The 21806-nt window shown below is 39.1% G+C and overlaps 2 protein-coding genes across 5 annotated transcripts in view; one reads left to right on the forward strand and one right to left on the reverse strand.

The window, feature by feature from the left end:
- The window catches only part of RASSF6 (Ras association domain family member 6), a 67842-nt gene that overhangs the window by 20250 nt on the left and 25786 nt on the right, over positions 1-21806 (forward strand). For both annotated transcript variants that reach the window (XM_082463916.1, XM_082463917.1), the window contains exons 3-4: positions 15253-15331; positions 20078-20217. In XM_082463916.1, coding sequence (XP_082320042.1) covers positions 15253-15331; positions 20078-20217 — 219 coding nt within the window. The remainder of the gene's footprint in view (positions 1-15252; positions 15332-20077; positions 20218-21806) is intronic.
- LOC309661770 (alpha-fetoprotein-like) overlaps positions 1-21806 on the reverse strand; it is a 107723-nt gene that overhangs the window by 12426 nt on the left and 73491 nt on the right. The window contains exons 13-14 of one of the 3 annotated variants that reach the window (XR_014264268.1): positions 20407-20508; positions 12000-12092 (exon numbers count right to left, since the gene is read on the reverse strand). Coding sequence is in view for 1 of the 3 variants with exons in the window: in XM_082463789.1 (XP_082319915.1) it covers positions 20506-20508 (3 nt within the window). In the remaining 2 variants the exon portion in view is untranslated. Of the gene's footprint in view, positions 1-11999; positions 12093-15378; positions 15887-20226; positions 20509-21806 lie in introns of those variants that run through there. The other 2 variants (XR_014264269.1, XM_082463789.1) reach the window with 2 other exon arrangements.

A 21806-nucleotide genomic window follows, 5' to 3' on the forward strand; every position in this document is an offset into this window, starting at 1 on the left:
CTGTAAGAGTACAGATAAGAGATGAACCTGGCTGAGCTAGAGCAGAAGCTGAAGAGGGGAAAGACACAAAGGTAAGAAGAAAAAACAAGTCGCCCTGGAATGTGATCCATGTCTTACAGGGAAGAGAAACAAAGCCAAATAAATGACAGAGGAAAGTAGTATAAATGACGCAGGATTGCACAATAGGAAAACAAAAGGAACAAATATGGTCAAAAATGGAATTAAAGCCACAGCTGGAGGATAAGCATGAAATCTAAGAGGTGGGAAGAAGGCAGGAAGTAAAAGATAGATGAGTTACTCATTCATTCCTCAAATACTTATAAACTGCTTCCTAAAAGCAGTTTATACTCCTGTGGACCCTGAGCGTTCAGTAATGAATGAAACAAAACCCTTACCCTCATGTGGTTGCCTCCTAAAAGAGGGATACAGTCAAAATGTAGGACAAATGTAAAACAAGATGCACCATTAGGTGCTGAAAGATATGAAGAATAAAAATAAAGCTGGAAGGGGAGTAATGATTGCGGCGGGTAGAGAGCAGTGAGTTATGACTTCTTATAAGATGGCCAAGGAAAGCGTCAGGAAAGAGGTAGCAGTAGGGAAAAGCCTGAAGGAGGGAAGCGAGTGAGCTGTGTGGGTATCTGGCTGGGAGCCTCCCAGGTCCCCTTCCAGGAAAGGGGACACCAAGTTCACAGCCGCGAGGCAGGCACACGCCTGTAAGGGTGCAGGAAGCTGGTATGGGAAAGTGACATAGGGAGGACAGTAGGAGAAGGTGAGGTCAGAGACAGAATGGGACCAGAATATGTAAGGCCTCATAGGCCACTGAGACTTTGTCTTTCCCACTTACAAGATGAGAAATCATTGAAGATTATTGAGTACACGAGTGACTGAATCTGTCTGGCTGCTGCTTTAAGAACAGACTGAAGAGGAGACAAGGATAGAAGCGGAGAAACTATCGAGGAGCTGATAGTCCAGAGTAGAGATGATGGCGGCTTGGCCCAAGGTGGCAGCGGTGGAGGTGAGGAAAAATGGTCAGATTCTGGGTATACTTTGAAGGAAGGAACAATAGGATTTCCTGAAGGATTAGATGTGGGTATGAGAGAAAGAGAATAATTAAGGATGATTCCAAGGATTTGGGTCAGGAAGGATGGAGTTAATACTTTCTGACATTATAAAGACTACAGGAGGAGAAGGTTTGGGGTAGGAGATCGGGAGTTCAGTCCTGGACAAGTTACTTTTGAGACTGACTAATATCACCAAGGGAATAAGTGCGATAGAGAAGATTCAAGGTCCAGGGTTAGAAAAGAGTGAAAGGAAAAGTAGGAAACAACAAGGCGAGGCAGTAGTGCATCGGATGGAAAGTGGACAGAAGGAATGTGGGCACTGAACAGAGAGGAGGAGCAGTGATAGAGTGGGTGAGTATAGAAAACACCACTTTGGGATGTTAAGGTAGCTAAAGTGTTGCTGGAGATACAAGGAGAAGAGGGAAGTTGAGAAAATGGGAAATTGAAATGAAAGGCAGAAATTAATTTTTAAAATAAGTGCAGATGATTGATAATGAAAGTCAGAGAAAGTAACATCCATATGAAACCAAAGGGAAGAGAGACAGAAAGATCCTAGAGAGAAGTAAGAGATGGACATGGTAACAAGACAGACATTGTTGAGAGGACCTGAAAGGTGATGGTTTGGGAAGAGAAAATGATGAAAAAAAGCATGTGAGTGATCTTCAGGAGAAGCAGGAGGCAAATGAGATTCAAGATAGAGGGATGACGGAGAAGATGGGAGAGGCTGTGAAGAAAAGGGAAGAGGCTCACGAGAGAGTGACAGAAAGGGCAGAACAGGGTAAGAGCCCAGCACAGCCCCAAGAAGGTCCCCCTACCACAGAGAAAATTACAGAAACATTGAACAAAGGTGTCTACAAAGACAGTAGCCCTGGGTCTACACCAGTGTTCCTTTTTACGTAAATGCCTTCTGTGCAGTGTAAGTTTAACCAGCCAGGAAAACAAATTTACCACACTGGGAGGGAAGTTTCGAGAAGAAACAGTACACGGCATAAGAGAAGAATGTACGAACCCTTGTACGTATTTTCCTGTTATTCAACTCTGCTTGACTCAGGTCAGCCCATGGAATCCTGATTCTCATCTCCCACCAGCCCCGCCCTCAGTGTGTTGCTAAACTACTCCTGGGGCCACCTCTCTGAGGTTGCAGTCTGAGGTTGCAGTCGTTTTCCTTTTCATCTACTTCAGCTACACAGCTGCTCTTCGCCTCTTGGATTCCTGAGGAAGCAAGGTCCTTTCTCACCAAAACCTTTAGATTTACCCTTATGATCGGATTAAAAGACACCCTAAACAGGCACCACGTAATCCAAATAGCAATTCACAATCCCCTTCTGCACTCACTGGCATCTCCATGACCTCTCTTCCCCTATAAAACCTCAAGACAAATGTCATAGAGAAGTCCCAGTGCCCTCCCTAACTCATGTCTGCTCCAAGGGGTGGTCCTGTTCTTCCCAATCCTGCTATGTGTTCACATGTGTTTCTCTTTATTTTCAGTCCTTGAATCCTCTGTTTCTCTAGAACAGCTTTCTTCCAGCTTCATGAAGCTCTTTGTTCTGTTCTTAATTGATTCATGTCAATCTCATTTGTAGCCATGAGCAGCTGATGGTAACTTCTCCTCCTGGACACCACATTCCTTTTATTCATCTGTGTAATCACAGTATGAAAATCAAGAATTTTCACTGAAATAAACACCTGTTCCATACACTGGTGGTTACCAGGTCAACTTTTGTTTCCTTTGTAATATTTTATAGTTTCCCAGTCTCAGTTCCTCACTTTTCCCATGAAATCCTCCCTGAACTGCAGTAAGATTTTAATTAGCCTGTTAATTACTTGTGTATTTGTTCTTTTAAAATGTTTACTTCCTAATTATGAAAGTATGTTTATTTTATAAATTATTGTATTTTATATATTTATATTATAAAAGCTGAGAAAATATAGAAACATATAGATTGAAAGAATAAAATTATTCATAATCTTACTACTCAGAAAATATACTGTTTAATTTTGTCATATTCCCCATATTCTAAGGATTTTATTTTATATAGTTAAGATCATTCTATATCTTGTTTTACACACCTGGCATTATATTACAAATATTTCCCCATACTATTAAGATAATCTTCCTAAAGATGATTTTAATGATACTATATCACTCAACAATATAGAAATGTCATAATATAATTCCTTTAATGTTGACCTTCAAGATGGCTCCAATATTTTGAATACACAAGGACTAGTTCACAGAAGTGTAATTACTGAATCAAAGTATACAAGTAAATCTAATGTTATTGTTACAAATTAGCTTTCTAAAATAGTTTGATGATCTGCCTCTCCCACCAACAGCTTAAGGCTTCTTGCCTTGTCTTTACTGCCTCATAACAGATGCTTGGTTTCCCAAGGTAGAATGTAAGCCCCTTGAAGGTAAGACCTAAGTATCTTTTGCATCCTCTTTCCCAAGGTGAGGTACCTGTATGTCCTTGATACATGAGATGATTTTAGGTTAAACATGAATAATTGGTTTTTATTTGAACACTCTTGGAAAGCATTAGAAAAATATAAGTAGCACATGAAATCTTTGATTTCACAAACATTATTGCTCAGGACAGATAAAAGCTTACTTAGTAACGAAGTTACTAAGTAACTTGGTTGGGTTTCTGTCACTCACAACCATGGGTCCTGTAACTAATGAAAACACCCATCCTGAAGCACATGCTATCAGAACACTCTCACTTTCTAATGTATTATATTTATTTATTTTATTCCCCAAATAAGACTGAAAATTTAAGGGGAGAGGGTAGTGTTTCATATATAATTCTGCAAATATGAATGCAATAAGTAATACATAATTGTTGAATAAATATATAAAAAGAGAAACATCAACTAGAAAAATATTAAGTGATAACAGATTATACTTGGAGTTAGCCAAACTCATAAAAGCAGTACATGAATAGTTAGTTTTGAACAGCACAGCCATAGCCCTCAGCCAGTCTGTATCAATCACTTTCCCACAAAATAGCCTTGAAGCCAGCATTCTGTAACTTTTTAATCGCTGAAAATATTTTTATACATACATTCTAATCATTTAGAATATAAGAAGAGAAAGAAAACTAACAAAATTTGAGAACCTATATGCATTCACATTTTATAACTGGCCTACAATGAAATATGTTAAAATGAAACCACATATTCTGGGGAAGGATATTTCCAAAGTGTCTGCATTTCTAGTGACCCTTATTTTGTGTCATATTTTGAATTGACTGAATTGGGCACTTGCAGTTTATCTTCTATACACAGAGACCCTTTCAGACCCTAGTATCCATGTATTATTGGCATTCCAGGTGGTAAAGTAAAAATAATATAGCATTTACGCAAACACTGGACTTGAAGATAGCATTCCTCAAAATATGGTCCAGGGGTCACCTGCCTTCCGATCAAGATGCTTATTAACAATGCAGATGCTGTGCTCCGCCTCAGAGCTAATCAGGTGATTCTGATGTATTACTAGAGTCTAGAAACTACTGCTCAGAGGAGGAAAGGCTTAAAGTTTGAGAACTTCTGCCCACCTGAAATAAACAAAATTTCTGGAACTCAGGGAAATCTTTACAAAATAGTCACCAAAAATTATAATGATACCATTGACTACCTATGATATCCAGCTTGTCATAAACCCCTCCATTCTTCACTTATTCACTTAAGTAGTTATTCAGCTCCCATTCTGTGACAGACATTGTTCTGGCAAGACAGAAATCACCAACTTATTAAGGGATATTTATTTTCATGCACAGAAATACATGAAAATGCTGAAAATTAATAGGAAAATAGACTCTCCTTAATGAAAATTTTGCTTTCAGCAAATATATGATCCATGAAATAAGAGGTATTGATTTAATAGCACAGTAAGTAATATAACATTTATGTCTTACTCCTGGATAAGAATTTTCTGAGTTTAGAAACTTCCCTGAGTGAAGGGTATTGGCATAAGTTAACTCCATGCTCAAATGATTAAAATTCCAGTTGCTGTTTCCTTGCCTGGGGTTGTCACTGCTCCGTTGCTTCACATGGTAAATATTCTAAGTGAGCTGAGTATTAAAAAAAAAAAAAAAAAAGTGGTTCCCTATAGTTGCCTTCAAAGTGCTTTCACTTCAAATCTTAGGCTAAAATCAGGGCATTTTAGGGGTGAGCAAATGCCAATCCTGAATTTGAAAAAAGAGTTCAAATCCAGTTTTAGAATGTAGATCAGATTTCACTCTCGGAACTTGTTAGATTTTTTTATTCTCCTACTTAGGAACCTAATACAAACCCTTGCAGGCTGCAGCTCTTCCAACAGTGGCCACAAGGCACATGTGCATTCCTGTCCTTACTAACTAACTTTAATTAGCAAGATGTAATAAATTTGAGCAGAAAGTGCATCACTCCAAACAGTTCCTGTTGCCAAGCATGTTGGCCGGTACCCTTTGCTGAAACAAAGAAAGCAGCCACCTGCACCTCTGAGCACAAATTCAGCACAAAGAGCCAGTGTTCCAGAGGCTGCGTCCTACCTGGAGGGCAGAACCAGAGGGCAATGTTTGCCCAGGTCCATGGCCTGGGTCTTCTCTGGATCAAAGGAACTGACGCAAACACTGCGAGCCCCAGCATGCCCTGCAGGTAGGTGTATAAAGACAGGGCACCACTCTTCTGAAGACTGTTGGACTTTTGTCTTTAATAACGGATAAGGGAGTCCTCCCTGACATATTTTGATAGGAGTCAGGATTTTAAAATAAGCCAGGGCAAAAAGTTTGAGACATGTGTAGGACCATCTCCTTTAAAAATGAGGAATCTTTTTCTATGTGAGAGTTTTTCTTTTAAATTTATGTAAACATTCCCATTATTCGTGTCTGGTGACCTAGTAAAAATTCATTTTTATTGTGAGAAATTGGATATCACAATTTTACATAAAGGTCAATAATATCACCCCCAGACTAGTGAAAAGGGTCGTTAAGCTTTATTATCAGATATTTTTCTATGAGTATATATTGTTAACAGTCATTGAGCACACCAATATGACTGTTATTCACAATAAAATTTATCTACTCCACATTTACCTATTTTATCACTTTAGTCCATTAAAAAACAACAAGATCATCTGTCTGCCCAATACACACTGAAAATGTTTCAGTAGAAAGTCTGATGAGGTCAAAATTCAAAGACTCTAGAAATAGATGACACAGAGTTTACTTGAATTTCTGGTCATGTTAGCTATGCTGGTAAAAGATCTTTCCCCTCTAAATATTGCTCAGCATTCAGTTTTCTATATTTTATTCCCTAAACAAACAGTTGCTGAGAGCACACCATTAGCCAGACGCTGACTAGAAGCTGGGGTAGCAATTTTGAGCAAAAACAGACAAGAGCCCTACTCTCATGGAGGTTGTAGTCTGAAGCCACAAATCTCCAACTTGAGCCTTCATCGGAATCTCTGGAGGGCTTGGTAAGATAAAGATTGCTGGACCCCATTCCCAGAGTTTCTGACTCAGCAGGTCTGGGGTAGAGTGAGCATTTGCACATATAAGTTCCCAGGTGGTATAAATGCTACTGCTCTGGAAATCACAGTGAGGACCATAGCTCTAAAAGCCTGATAACAAAATGAGGTCAGCGTTCAGAAGGAAAAGAACCAAGTTCTACGAGAAAATAAGGATCTAGCCTAAGCAGGGAAGTGCAGAGATCTGAAGGTGAAGCAAGCTAACAAGTTGAAGAGAGTCAGCAGGATAGCACTCCTGACACGAGGAACCAGCCTGACATCTTCACAGCCAGAGGGAGCGCAGAGGTCCAGCCAGTGAAAGTTCCCAGAGTGGCTGAGGTGCAGGACACAGGAAAAAGCATCTCTGTAAAAGAGGCTAAAGAGGAAGAGAGACCAAGCAGGACTTTACCTGCTGTGATAAGGATTTGGGGTTTTTATACCAAGAGCAGTAGAGAGACATTTAAGGACGTTAACCAAAGCAGATGATATGCTTCTGTATGTTCTACATACTCTGGATAGAGTGTGAAGAGTAGATGGAGGACGCCCAGAATAGAGACAAGGAGGCTGCTTAATGTATTTTTTCCGGTGTAAAGAGAATCGGTGGTCAAAGTCACGGCGGCATTACAGAAGAGCACCGTCAAAGCCCTGTAAGGAAAGCCCTGTCTCTAGTTCATGCTCACGTAGATGGCCCCGGGGATCACTGACCCCCTGTTGTGTTTCAGACACTCTATAGTAACAATCCCGATGGTCCAAGTGGCTGAAAGGCGTATCAGTCCGAAAGGCTTGACAGAATAGTTTCCCCATCTCAAGGGAACAAGGGGCATCAGACTGTGAAGTCAAGGTACTCAATAAGAAACTTTGGAGGTGCCACTCATGATCTGTTTCAACAAGCCCTTCAGGTCCGGTTTTAGGACCATTTATCTAACATCTACCACTGTGTTTCATATTGTCCACACATTCAGGACACATAATTTTTCTGTAGTTTTCAAACAGCTTTTTCGTGGGCACTAAATATTTCTTTGTTCTCTCCAAAACCATCAGCTACAACAAGAAACATCGAAGCGTTTCCATCTAAGTGGAGGTAGTTTCCATCGAAGTGGAGGTAGTTTCAAGTCCCTACATTGGATTAGAATAGAATATAAAGATCAGTACTGATTTGCAAATAGTGTCAGGGCTGCGAGCCAGAGACCATACTTCTCTGTGTTTCAGGCCAGAAAAGGAGATTGTAGAGCATAGACTTCCCTCATTCTTTCTTCCCCATTCACAAACTGCTTGGGCTGCCCTTAGGCAGTCAGCGGCATGTGATAACAGAAACCAAGGTCTGATGCGGAAGCTGGGCATTGCAGCCGCCAACTGGAATAATAGGCTGTGAATTTTTCATAAAAATCTTCAGAAGCCAAACCATAGAGGGAAAGAGAGTAGATAAGTGTCTTCCTTTATCTGAGGTTGTTAGAAAACAAGCTGGTGTGTTAAAATATAAAATCTGATAGTTACCCTTATAAAGGAATTCTCTTCAAAATCAGGTATCAGCTCTAAAGCACATTCCTGTCTTCTTCAGAAGCACGAGCATTTTAATAAATGATACGATCCTTCTTTGCCTCTCCCTTTTTATCCCCTCTTCCATGTCTTACCAACATCTAGTGACATTGTTCTGAGTAGCTACAGCTCCCCTCTTAAACAGTGGAGCTTTCATAATCAAGAAAACATTTTGGGGGTTTTTGTTTTCTATCAACCGACTAGCCATCAGTCACTTCAAATTTCTTTTTAATATTGTGAAATTATACGTTAATCTTTAATCCTTTTGCTCTTATCTGAGTTCTAGGTGTTAAGGACCTGAGAGAAGTTGATAGATCTATTCGTTAATGGCTCCAGGGCCATTGTTTACAGGGGTAATCTTAAAAAGATGTATACCTCAGAAAATACAAAAGTCACAAAATGGCCCAAAGCAGCCAGCGGGTGGTTATGTGGTGGAGGTGAGACAAGTCTAGTTATATTACCTTACTGATTAGATTACTAATGGATTTCAGGAAACTCCCAGGTCCTTTTCATTATCAATTGTCAGCACTGACAGAGACTTAGGGTCTAGAATAGAACTGCTTGGAAGAAAAAGGCAAACAAATCACAGGCACCATCATCCCAACCACCAGCAATAATTAATGATACTTGAGCAGAGTTGCTAAAGATGTTCAAAACCCTTCCTTTTCAAAAAGGGCGGTCCTTTGAAGGAAGTCGGGAGAGTTAAACAAATTCAGGGCTCCCTGATCATTCAGGTTTTGCATTTTTGCTTCAATCGAGATAGCCCTTCCCTTCCCAGCTTCTCAGTATTCAAACTGTGGAACCCAATCCCTTCATTTACAATGGAAATGAATAACCTACTTTGCTAGCTGAAGAAAGTCTCTAAGCAAAGGTTGAAAAGCAGTCTTCTTTCCTCATCATTTGAGCCAGGAGATGAGGCCAAAGACAAAAAGAACTGGAGCTGTAGCCACTTATGGAAGAGGGGTGGCAGGAGTTTGCAATTTTAATTCCAGGATTCAAGTTGACAGTAACGAAGGATAACGTGGGTTAAGAGAATTCTGCTACTGCTTGCAGACGTCAGTAATATGGAATGATGGTTTGTCTTGGCAAAGAGCTTAATGATAAGGCTTTACTCGTTCTTTTGTCCCCATATTTCCTGGTTCCCCTTTCCAAAAACATACAGGAGTTCATATTACATGTTTATGGAAGCAAAATTATGAAAACATTATGACTGTATTATGCACTTACTATATAGAGTTTGAAAAGTATACAGAACTACAACACATAAAATAAAAAATCACAACCTTAATTCCCAGGAAATGATCAATTTGCTATCTTTACGTGTTAATACGTTTTTTGTAAAAATAATTCTAAGTTTTAAATTCAGTTTTTTGAAGCTGACATTAAATAGTTAATCTCATTGCTAAAATGTAACATTATGAACAAAATTGGGAGGGGTGACTGTGTAAGACAGCAAGCTAGCATTTTTATTCTACCTCAATTCCTCATCTCGCGGAAAAGACTCTTTCGAATGTTTTAGGTTCCTGCTCTTAAACATGGCAATACACACAGCAGAATGCTGTCTCTAGTGCTGCTGTCACTATGTGGTTCGGTGTCTGCCTGGCTGGGAGCCTGAACATTTTTCAGCAAGTCTCCAAGAGGCAGAAATAACGCAAACTCAGGAAGCACAGCCATGGCCAAATTTGCCTTTGGTGCCTACATTGGGTTGTATTTTCCACTGAAGTTTATTTTGTGTCATGTGGCAATCTCTGAAGCTTGTGTTGGGCTACAACCTACAACAGTATTTCTGGTTTGCCTTTGTCCAAATTGTAAGCATCACTTAGTAAAGAATGAGATGGGGTTTTTTGGTTTCCAGGAAAAGGATCAGATAGCCACTGAACTATGCTGTAAAGTCATTACTAAAATGAGGGAGAACTCTTATTACAACTAAAATTTGACATTCATTCTATCTGTGGATGCAGGGCATAACTCATTTCCACTCTTCATGCTGTCCAATATGTCAATGCATATTACAGTTTATAAAATTAAATACAAAGTGTTTCTTCCGGCCAAATAGCGTGATAAGATTGAGGAACTCCTCTCTTGCTCAGCCCATTATTCATGACGAACGTCAGAATGTGGGTAATTCCCATCTGCTGAGCAGATGCAATTCAGACCACAAAGTGCAAAGTACACCTAAGCATTTTACAGTCAACTCTGGATCCACTTTTACTCATTAAAACTGAGCTGGGAGCCTTAACAGGAACAGGGAACCTTAAAGGAGCAGGAGCCCTGGCATCATTCCCCTATACCTATCGCCCCCCCATGTTAAGTCCTTCCCTGGTTAGCACTCACCCAGGAGCTGTGATGACTAATTCTGTGTGTCCATCTGCATCTATCAGGGTCCCCTCTCTGTACTGTCAGTGCACAGTGCCAGCTTCTGTCCCAGGGAAGCTTATGATTCTATGTGTTCATTCAGTTAGAAGTCCAGTTTACATAGAAGTTTGCTATTCCTTAGTTTTATAAAAACACTATTCATGTTATATATTATGTGATAATGTTTTTTTAAAATTCTTACGATATATTATGATACAGTATTTCATGTTCAAGAAAACCAAGCTCTTCTTAGAAAATCAATGTATGTATCACACATAAAGTATTGATATACAGGCTGTTTGTACCATGCCAACTTCTTGGGTGTCCCTGTGGCTTCTAGACAAATTTGTAAACTGAGAAGACTGGATATGGAATTCATTTCTTATCACCCACTTTATAGCTTTGTTAGGGCAGTTGAACAGCTGCTAAGCAGTCTGGTCTAGGCTGGGTGGGGGACTCTTTGGGGCTGAGAGGGAAAAGTACACAGATGATTTTTTTCCTTTTTTATGAGATAGGGAGGTCCATAGCTAACATTTAAGTTAAATCCTAAAAAATACATTATAACTACCACTGAAAGTCACCATGTATATTAAATCAGTCTTCCCTTTCCTGACTAGGGACTGCCTAGATAACACTTTAATGGTGGCCTTTGGATCTCCTAAACCAAATAATCCCTATACTTATTTTAGGTCTCTTCTAGACTTTAGATTCTTCTGTACATGAGGGACATTTGATCACCTTTCCACAGAACATAGCCTTGGCTCTCTACCCCAATACCATTGCAATTGTTCCACTCATCTTGCTGCCTCCGTGTTGTTTTGTCCTGCAATCTGTCTTCCATAAGCTCCCTAGTGGCCCTTAGGCGCATCATACCTTACACCTGCCTGCAACCTCAGGTAACTGCCCATTGCCTGCAGGGTGAATTTTAAGCTTCTTAAAATGGTTCACAAGTTTCCTGCCTGCTTCTTCATCACTCACCATTCCCCATTTTACATGTTCTACTCTTAGAGTCCCAACTCGCTGAGCTCACAAAAACTACAGAAATATCTAGAATGTCCTTGTTAATATTTTCTTTGCCTGGTAAGCTCCTCACACTCTTCTTGCTTAATCCTTCCCCTCCAAAGTGCACAGTAGGCAGCGTCTGTTCCTTCAAGCTCTCACCCACCTCAGTGTATGGCTGAGACCTCTTTACTGTGCTCACACAGCAAATGTATGAATGATGACCATTAGGACAGGTCTTCTGTTAGAGGACAAAATTCGAATCAGTCAGCAGATAAGAGATAATCAACTTGACAATAACTTCTTCAGCTCTTCGTGCCCTTAATGCCAACAAGTCGAGTGAGAATGTTGCAGGCTACACTTTATCCTCGTGTTGTATTAACCCATTGCTTCATCAGGTGCATAAACTAATCATCTTCAAAAGTTCCACTGGTAAAGTCCATACGATTAAAATGTGATGAAGTTTTAATATTTGGAATGCATACACCATTACTATAGTTGTTTACCTAACTTCTGGATTTTCTTTTCTAGTTTCTCACTTTATTGCACCATTAACTTACCTAATTTTATCCCAACGCTATTTGACTGAACTCTTTTCTTCTTCCACATGCCACAATCCTTCAAAGTTTCATTGATAGTCGGAAAGATCCTGCCTGTGGTGAGAAAAATATGGAAGATTTCTGTGGTATTTAGTTACCCTGTGTCACACATAGTTTATAGGTTGGCCAACTACCTCTGTAAAGGGTCAGATAATAAATATTTTACGCTTTGTGGGCCATATGGTTTGTATCACAACTACTCAACTCTGCAGTTATAGAAAGAAAGCAGCTATAGACAATAGGCAAACAAATTAGTGTGGCTGTATTCCAATAAAACTTTATTTGCAAAAGCAGGTGGCCTGGGACCACAGTTTGCTGACTCCCTGGGTCATTTGGAGACTTATTTCTGTGCAGAAAGATCTAGTCAGGTTTCTTCAGATACAGAAACATTTTCCAAGTGGCTTGTTCCCAGAGAATAATCTTTCTAATCAAACATGGTCCTGAGGTAAATACTTTGAAGGATACTTGTACCATACCTTATCATGCAATTTAATCAGAAACAGAAGCTGAGGGAATAAGGTTATGTAAAAATTCATTTACTTTAATAACAACTCTCACAGCTCAGCATATCAGGAATTGCATCCCAAGTGAACTGGAAATTTCCGTATGCTGCCCTGGCACCCAATAATGAGAGCTATAAAAGTCTTCATGCTCTTTACCAGTATGTTCATTTTAAGGAACCATCCCACAGCAATGACTCCAATGAAACAAAATCCCTTGTGTGCCCAGTGATGTTTAGAACAGAAATATTCATCAGCACTAAAATTCTAAAGTAAGCCAGTTGGGAAACGGAATAATAACATGGAGGAATTCTGTAGAATTTTTTTATGTGGTGTTTGTGTGGAGTGTCCTGATCCTTGGAAATGTGCGCATTAAAAATTACAAGTGAGAAAAGTCAAGTGGAAAGTATGTTTACCTGATCTCAAACATAAAAATCAATATACATGAACTCTGTCATTCAGTATTCATTAAATGCTTATTGAATAAGAGCCCACTATGCACAAAGCTCTGCTCTAAGCACTGGGGAGACAGCAATGAATAATATAGACCAAAATTCCTGCCCTCATGGAGCCAAGTATTCTTATGGGAGGGAGACAGGTATTGAAGATCAAAGGGATTTTATCAATTACTATATCTGGAAGTTTAATATCATGAGATGTCTCCCCCATAAAACAACTTATATAAAAAAGCTTTCCACCTGTTGATATGTTTGGTTTTATTTTAGGAATAAGACTTCTTCTGATCACTTCATTCAACCGGTGTTTGTTGAGTTCTTACTATGTGCCATGCTCTCTTCCAGGCACATGAAACATAGTGTGAACGAAACATGGAAGCAAGCCTAGTCTCTTGGAGCTACAGTCTAGTGAAGGAGACAGAATATAAGATAAATAAATAAAATATATTCAAGGTTAGATGGTGACTAAGGGGCAGAGGTAAGGAGGAAAGCAGGATATGAATGTTGGGAGAAGGCAAACTTTCAGATTTGCTTGTCAAGAAGGACTCCTTGAGCAGGTGACGTTGGAGTAAATAGCTAAAAAAAAAATGAATGCACTAACAGTGTGATGGCATGGGGGAGGTCATTCTGGGCAGAGGGATCATCATGTACAAAGGCCCTGGGGTGAGAATGTGCCTGGAGTACTCAAGGGACATCAAGGAGGCCAGTGGCTAGAGTTCAGTGAGTGAAGGAAAGAGAAGTAGAAATGAGATGGAAGGTGTAACAGGGATCAGATCCCAACTGGCCTTTGAAGTCATTGGAAGGATATTGGTTTTTATTCTAATGATGAGAAGATATTGAAGAGCTTTGAGCAAAGGAGAGAGGTGATCAGGTTTGTCTTAAAATAACTCCTGCTGTTGAGAATAGACAACAAACACAGGGAGGCTTTTAGGAGACTGTTGCCATAATGCAGGTGAGAGAAGATAGCTTGGACCAGCAGGGTGAGTGAGAGCAGCATCTTGAGCTGTGGTAGCACAAAGGGAGGACGGAGGTGTGGCAGGAACCAGCATTCCCGTTGCCAGAGCCCACCTGCCACAGAGGGTGAGATGTTCAGGAGCAACAACCATTCCTGAGCTGTTGCTGGATCTCCAGTGGAAAGCATAAAGTCAGACACATACTAGGTGCTTAAATTAGGTTGATTAAATGTTGTAAAACAAAAAAGGAATGTGAAATGAAATCTGTTTTACAGCTGCCTCCTGCTACAGAACACTTTCCTCACCACTTTGCCTGCAGTTATTTTCCATCCTTTGGTTATTTATTTACTTATTCTCTTATGAAAATATTTTAATTGTTAACTGTCAAAATAAAACTAACTCAAAATTTTATAAAAACAACAACAACCCCGGGAAGAACTTGACAACAGAGAGGACAGTAGAAAAATATTTAAAATCATCTCAAATCCTACCACCCACTAGAAATATTTTGATGTATACACTCCAGAATTTTTTTTTTTTTTTTGGCCGCACTACACAGCTTGTGGGATCTTTGGTCCCTGAACAGCGATCAAACCTGGGCCCTTGGCCATGAAAGCCTGGAGTCCTAACCACTGGACAGCCAGGGAATTCCCTTTTACTCCAGAATTTTAAACAAAGAATATTTTTAAATGTCAGTTTGTCACTGTCAGATAAAAAGAACCTATACTTACACCATGTGGAAAATAACTCCGTCCTTGTTTATCAGGAAAGTCTTTCAAAATAGCACATAAATTAGCTACTACACATTGTATATGCAAAACTATGTGTTTATATATAGGATTAACCCAAACCCCTGCAGGGAAGCCAAAGCTTTCATCAGGGTTTCAAAAGACACTGTGACTTAAATGGGTTGAGAACCACTGCTTTAGATTATTTATTCAATTCAAACAGCTCTTTGCAGCCAGTCATTTCTTCATTATGGAAAATTTTGAAGGACTTTTTAAAAATCAAATTCAACTTTGAAATTATTAACACACATCTTCACTAAGGGAAAGTAACCACCTAAGACCAGATTTTATTTGTTTTACTTTGATTATTTATTTATGAATTAACACCTTCAACACTTGTTGATGTCCTAAGAAGGCTTCAGTTTTCAATGACCTGTATTAAAATGACAGAATAGTAAAGATGCCATTGAACCATTTTTTCCTATCTCATACGTTTTTGAACTGAAGGCACCATTATTGCCTTCTACCATTAAAGAGCCTAAGACTGATTGTAACTGAATGTAATATTGTTTTTTTAGGGAACAACTTAATTCTTTATTGGAGACCTATAACATCTTTTATAGGAACCAGAAAAATCTGCATATTTTATATGGACAGGTAAGCCCATCAAAGAAATGTAGTACAGTTTGATTCACAGGAGAAAAAAATCCATAAAAGTACAGAGAAGTCAGGATAAGTTGGAGTCCATAACGCAAATGGTCTGGGAGAAACAGGTGAATCTTTAACTTGATCATGATTTTTCAGTTTTAGACTATATTGCAAAATCCGAGTCCTGAAACATCTGTGACTTTTCAAGTATTTTTTAGAATGGGAAAAAGTTTAAAACAACTTTAAAGACATATTTGCTTTCTACTTTAAAAACAGAGTATGAACATCTTTTGAACAGCAATTCCATTAAAAATCTATCCTAGAAACAATTCAGCAAGCATTTTTAAGGTTGCAACTGGCAGGCTACTGTACAAAGTGGCCTTAGATTGGTTTTTTTAATGCCTCATTCTCCACAGGCCTTCCTACTCAGTCTTGTATTCTAATGGGACTCACTTCACATCTTTGCAATATCTTCCTGGTCCTAGGGAACATTAGAACTTTCTACCTATGTTTCAGATCGTCAAATGTGTACAGCATTGACTTTAGGCCACCATTGGCTTAAATCTGCAATTGGAACAGAAGGAAATTTATAAACCTCTCTGGCCTTTACTAGTGAGCTTAAATGATTTAGTTTGATTGGACATTTCAATTACCTTCCCAAATGTAATTTCCTACAGAAGTAGGAAATAACTAATCCCTTTATAAAGAAATGGGCCTAAATTTTTTAAATGGCCTAATTTTAAATTATTTCAATATTATCCTGTATCTTAGATGTCTCATATAGGTAACTATAAAAATATAAAACTTAAGAAAAGATCAAAACTTTAAGGAAATGATTTTATATTTTAATTCAGTTGTTTCCACAGAATTCATGATGTTAAGAAGTTCTTTTCCTTTAGGAAAATGTTTGAATTTTGATGTGACAAACATATAAGTCGAGGCATGTCATTTCCTATTCTGTGAATCAGTGCTCAATTTGCAAAAGTCATTTGATTTTTTAGAATAAAGTGTCCTGTCTTACATAATTTTTTAAAACTGTATGAAGTAAAGTATACAGTGAGAATATCAGATTGCTTAATCTTTCCATCTTTACTCACCGTCAATAAAGTTAGAATCCAGAATTTTCCAAGTCTCTGACTTAGTTACAATGATGGACACTGTTAAAAGGGGCAGTCCATGGAAAATAGCATGTAGCTTTCTAAATCTCTGATTAATTTAATGAATATTTATTGTATACAACACAGCAGACATTGTTCTAAAAGCTAGAGACATAGCAATGAAGAAACTAGACAATGTCCTGCCTTCATGCTGCTTACATTTTAGTAGTCAGAAAAGAAACAAAAAAGTAAACTGTGTATCCAATGGTGATAAATGCTGTGGAGAGGGACTTCCTTGGTGGCACAGTGGTTAGGAATCTGCCTGTCAATGCAGGGGACACGGGTTCGAGCCCTGGTCTGGGAAGATCCCACATGCTGCAGAGCAACTAAACCTGTGCGACACAACTACTGAGTTGCCTACTGCAGCTACGTGCTGCAGCTACTGAAGCCTGCGCACCTAGAGCCCGTGCTCTGCAACAAGAGAAGCCACCACAATGAGAAGCCCGCGCACCGCAACAAAGAGTAGCCCCTGCTCGCTGCAACTAGAGAAAGCCCACGTGCAGCAATGAAGACCCAATGCAGCCAAAAAAAGAAAGGCTGTGGAGAATAACAAAGCAGGGAAGAGGGCTCAGGAATCTAAGTGGATGGGGAAAGAGGAACATTTGACCAAAGACTGAAAGATGTCAGGGAGCAAACCTTGTAGAAGTCTGTGGGACACACATTCCAGACACAGACATATCCAGCAGCCCAATAAAGGTCCTGAGCCTGGCTGGTGTAACTGAGGTACGGTGGGGAAGCCAGTGCAGCAGGGACCTTGTGGGAATGGGATAGTAGAGAACAAGGAAGCTATAGAGAGAACTGAGAAGGAGAGGGCACCAGAGCATGTAGGATCTTATAGATCATTGTGAAGACTTCAGCTTGTACTTGGAATGAGATGGAAAGCCACTGAGGAGTTGTGGTATTATCTAAAGATTCATTTTAAAAGGATCTCTCTAACGAACTTATGGTTACCGGGGGGAAGGGGAGGGGAGGGATAGTTAGGGAGTTTGGGATTGACATGTACACACTGCTATATTTAAAGTGGATAACCAACAAGGACCTACTGTACAGCACAGGGAACCTGCTCAATATTATGTAACAATCTAAATGGGAAAAGAATTTGAAAAAGAATAGATACATATATATGTATAGCTGAATCACTTTGCTGTACACCCGAAACTAACACAACATTGTTAATCAACTATACTCCAATATAAAATAAAAAGTTAAAAAAGTAAAAAATAAAACGATCTCTCTAGCTACTAGGAATACATAGAGGGGCAAGAGAAGAATGAGGTAGACCACAAAGAAACTGTTGCAATAATCAGGCAAACAATGACAATGGTATAAACTAGAATTGTGGTAGAACCCGTGGTGAGTATAGCCATATTGGGGATATATTTTTAAGGTAAAGCTAATAGGATTTGCTAACGTATTGGATTTTGAGAGGTTAAGTATGAAAGAAAGATTAATGGTGACTTTAAAAATGTTGACCTGAACAACTGGAAAGATGGGCGTTCTATTTACCAAGATGGGGAAGACTGGGAAAGGAAAATATTTACAGGAAGAAAGATCAAAAGTTAATTAGGAACATATTAAATTTGATGTCAAGTTTGACAACTGAAGTTTAGGGGAAGGTTTGGGCTGTATATCTAAAGTTGGGAGCTATTAGTTTAGAGATGGCGTATAAGGATCATTGAGATCACCAAGGGTATTGGTGTAGATCTAGAAGAGAAAAGGCCTAAAGATTAAGACAATGAGATTAGATAAGTACAAACAAGCCTTCAGGGATAATTTATTTAGTTACTTTCAAAAGGGATGATTTCTTTTTTTTTTTTTTTAATTAAATTTATTTATTTATTTATGGCTGCACTGGGTCTTCGTTGCTGCGCACGGGCTTTCTCTAGTTGCAGTGAACGGGGGCTACTCTTGGTTGCGGTGTGCAGGCTTCTCACTGTAGTGGCTTCTCTTGTGGAGCACGGGCTCTAGGTGCACAGGCTTCAGTAGTTGTGGCACGCAGCCTCAGTAGTTGTGGCTTACGGGCTCTAGAGCACAGGCTCAGTAGTTGTGGCCCACAGGCCTCGTTGCTCCATGGCATGTAGGGTCCTCCCGGACCAGGGCTTGAACCCGTGTCCCCTGCATCGGCAGGCGGATTCTTAACCTCTGCGCCACCAGGGAAGTCCTAGAGATGGTTTCTGAAATTAAAAAATATTCTTATATTCCTTACATGAGAAAACCTCATTTTCTGATAATAGTTGGAGTATTTCTTCTTGAAAGCAAAAGTTAGATAACCTCAGAAGAGCAGTTATTCTATGAGTTTTTGATATAAGGGATTCATTGTAGTATAATTAAGCCACGAAAAGATTTATACATCAATAACTAAAATGTAGGCTCTGCATCGTGTACTGCCATTTCAGAGAGAAAATTATGTTTGGCTGTTAAGGACAACTGATTGGTACCTGACCTCACAGTGATCTGAGATATGAACTCAAAAGGGGGAGAAAGAGCAAAACTTTGTTTCAGGAGTAACTCCAAAGTAGGTTTGTCAGCCAAAGAAATAATAAGCAATAACATTTATTGAGCACTTTAAATACGAGGTCCTATGAATCAAGGATTGTTATGATTTCATTCTTCAGAAGAAGCAGCCCAGTTTTAGAGGTGTTTGACATCTTGCCCAAGAGAACACGGCTAGGAAGTGGCAGAGACAGAGTTCAAACACAGGTCTGTCTGATTCCAGAGTCTGGAGTTTTCATTACACTCTCAAATAAAAATTGAGTCATTTGTGTTTATATTTATTATGTTTTCTAATTATTGATTTTTCATAATAACAAGTAGTTATTGCATGTTAGAGTAGTTATTGGATAGTTGGAATATTCTTTCTATATTTTCCAAATTTACTATAATAATAACACTACGTTAGTAACAGACTTTTACATATATAAGAGAGAAATAGATTAGAAAATACATTCTATGGGAATGTGCTTTGGTATTAATATCTACATCCACAGGATAAGTAAGTGTTCAATCCTGTTTACTAATTTTTCTTTGCATAGAATTTCCTTCTTTTGTTATAATAGTTCCAACTTAAAAGAGATTATTCAAGTGCTATTGATTTTTTCCAAAAATATAATTTGTTGTGTATTTTACACTGTGTTTTTACATACATTATTTCACTTGTTCTGCATAAGTTTGTGAGCTAAATTTTTCCTGTTCAGAAATGAGAAAATAGCCACTAAACTGAACAATAGCTGTTCTTCTGATTTCTACTTTAGCACAGTTTTAATTCTGCTTTAATTTTAAGCTAAATAGAATTAGAGAATTAATATTCCACTTAATTGAAGAAGCAGAGTTCAGAAAATATTTTAGCATACTGTGCCCTCTGGTGGGCATGTCATTACCATTATGACTTTGCTGGTTATAGCTGTTTTCAAAAATAAAAGAATGTTTCAAAAATAGAATTGTTTTGTAGATAAATTTAAAAGCCAAACAGTCCCACCTGGGAATTTATTTTTTATCTATTAAGATGTCTTACAGACTTTATTTCTACATCTTCAGTTAAAACATTTGCCTCTATAAATAATACAAAAACAGTGTTTGAGATGATTGGTTTCTTCCCTAGACTGACGATGGTAAACTAATTGTTGAAGGAACGCTGGACATTTTCTGGGGAGTAAAGCGGCCTATACAACTGAAAATACAAGATGAGAAGCAAATCCCTTCTTTCACTGTGCTGAAGTCACCAGATGTCTTTTCCAAAAGGTGAGCTACCTTTTATGATTTTAATTCCTTAGAAAATGATCTTCATATTTACCTTTTTTGTGTGCCTCAAGGATGAAAGCTCTAAAGTTTATATACAACCTCATTTAATCCCCCATCAACGCTAGGACGTAGGTGTTCAGAAACCAGGGCTCTGAGAGGTTAGGTAGTTTGTGCAAGATCCCCAATTACCATGTAGCAGAACTGGACTGGACCTCAGGTCTATGGGTGCCAGAGTCTGCCTCTTGACCTCTCTGCTGTATTCCTTCTCTTCTGGGAGACTGCATTCTTTCACTAGAAAAAACAAAATGTAAAGGCAAGATTTCATTAGCCCTGGTCTTATCACCAAAAAGGGGGGGATAAAATTTAAATTTCTCCTCTTCTTAGAACAAAGGGCTTTTCCTGCTTTCTGGAAAGGAGACTTAATTATGTTCCATCTGATTGCTGTGTCCTGTTAGGATCAGGACAAAGTGCATGTGAAGTACAGTAAATGCACAAAACAGTACTCTGTGTGGGTTTATGCAACTGTACCTTGAATATATAAGTTGGGCTGAGATATATATTTTCATTATCCTTTACAATTTTTAGAAAAATTAATAAATATTCCCAAAGAAATCACAGATATAAATATTGTTTTCTTCCTCCCTCCCTTCTCCCTTTCCTTTTTAATCCTTGACTTTCTAACGCATCTCCCTTTCGTGTATACATGGAGGTATCAAGCGTTCTCTTCATCCATCCTTCTATCCATAACTGGATGAGCTGGAGTTCTACCAGGAGAGAGGATAGAGAGAGAGCAGCAGAGATTGACCTTTTCCTCAATCTGACCTTTGGTCATAACCAAGGAAAATCGGGTATCACCTTGAGGGAAGCACCACTTTTCCTTTGGGGAAAACACTGAAGTCCCACTGTGATTTGCACCTTGCCAATCCTTCTCAAACGTGAGGTTCCAGCAATTCTGAACATTTTATAATTCCCTACACATATCATGCAGTTTCTTACTTTCCTGACTCTCTGCCTGGAAGCCTATCTGCTTCTCGACATCCACTTGCTAGACTCTTCCACCAATCCTTTAAGATTCAGGTCGGTAACACGTTCTCCAGAGAGCCTTTTCTGACCCTGTAGTAGGTGCCCTGACAACTTTTCTATATCCCTTTCAGAGCACGCCGTTAACTATATTTTTAAACCCCTGCCTCCCCCTCTGGCCTGTGAGCTCCTCAAGGGCAAGGAGCATGCTTTATTCATCTTTATCCCGGTGCTCAGCAGTGCGTCGGCACAAAGAGAGGACTCAGAATTTAGTATCGAATGAAGCCCATGGAATCCTGGTGGTTAAATTACCTCTGCTCTGTTGGGTAAACTGTCTCCCCATCTACCACGTCTGATTAGTCTCCCATCCAGACTAATGAAGGGCAAAGGGTCCAGTACTTATGAAGAGCAGAAGAGAAATGACAGACTTAGGCAGCCTGATGAAGCCCTGCATCCCTCACCTTCAGGTACAAGAAGATGGATGGGGCTGATGATTCTAAAGGACGAGGAGCATCATTTAAAAGTAAAAATTACCCCTGGGCCTTTAGGAAACTGTCCATGGTATGAAT

The sequence above is a fragment of the Balaenoptera physalus genome, assembly GCF_965194825.1.
Source record: "Balaenoptera physalus genome assembly, chromosome: 5".
In the NCBI taxonomy this organism is placed as follows: Eukaryota; Metazoa; Chordata; class Mammalia; order Artiodactyla; family Balaenopteridae; genus Balaenoptera; species Balaenoptera physalus.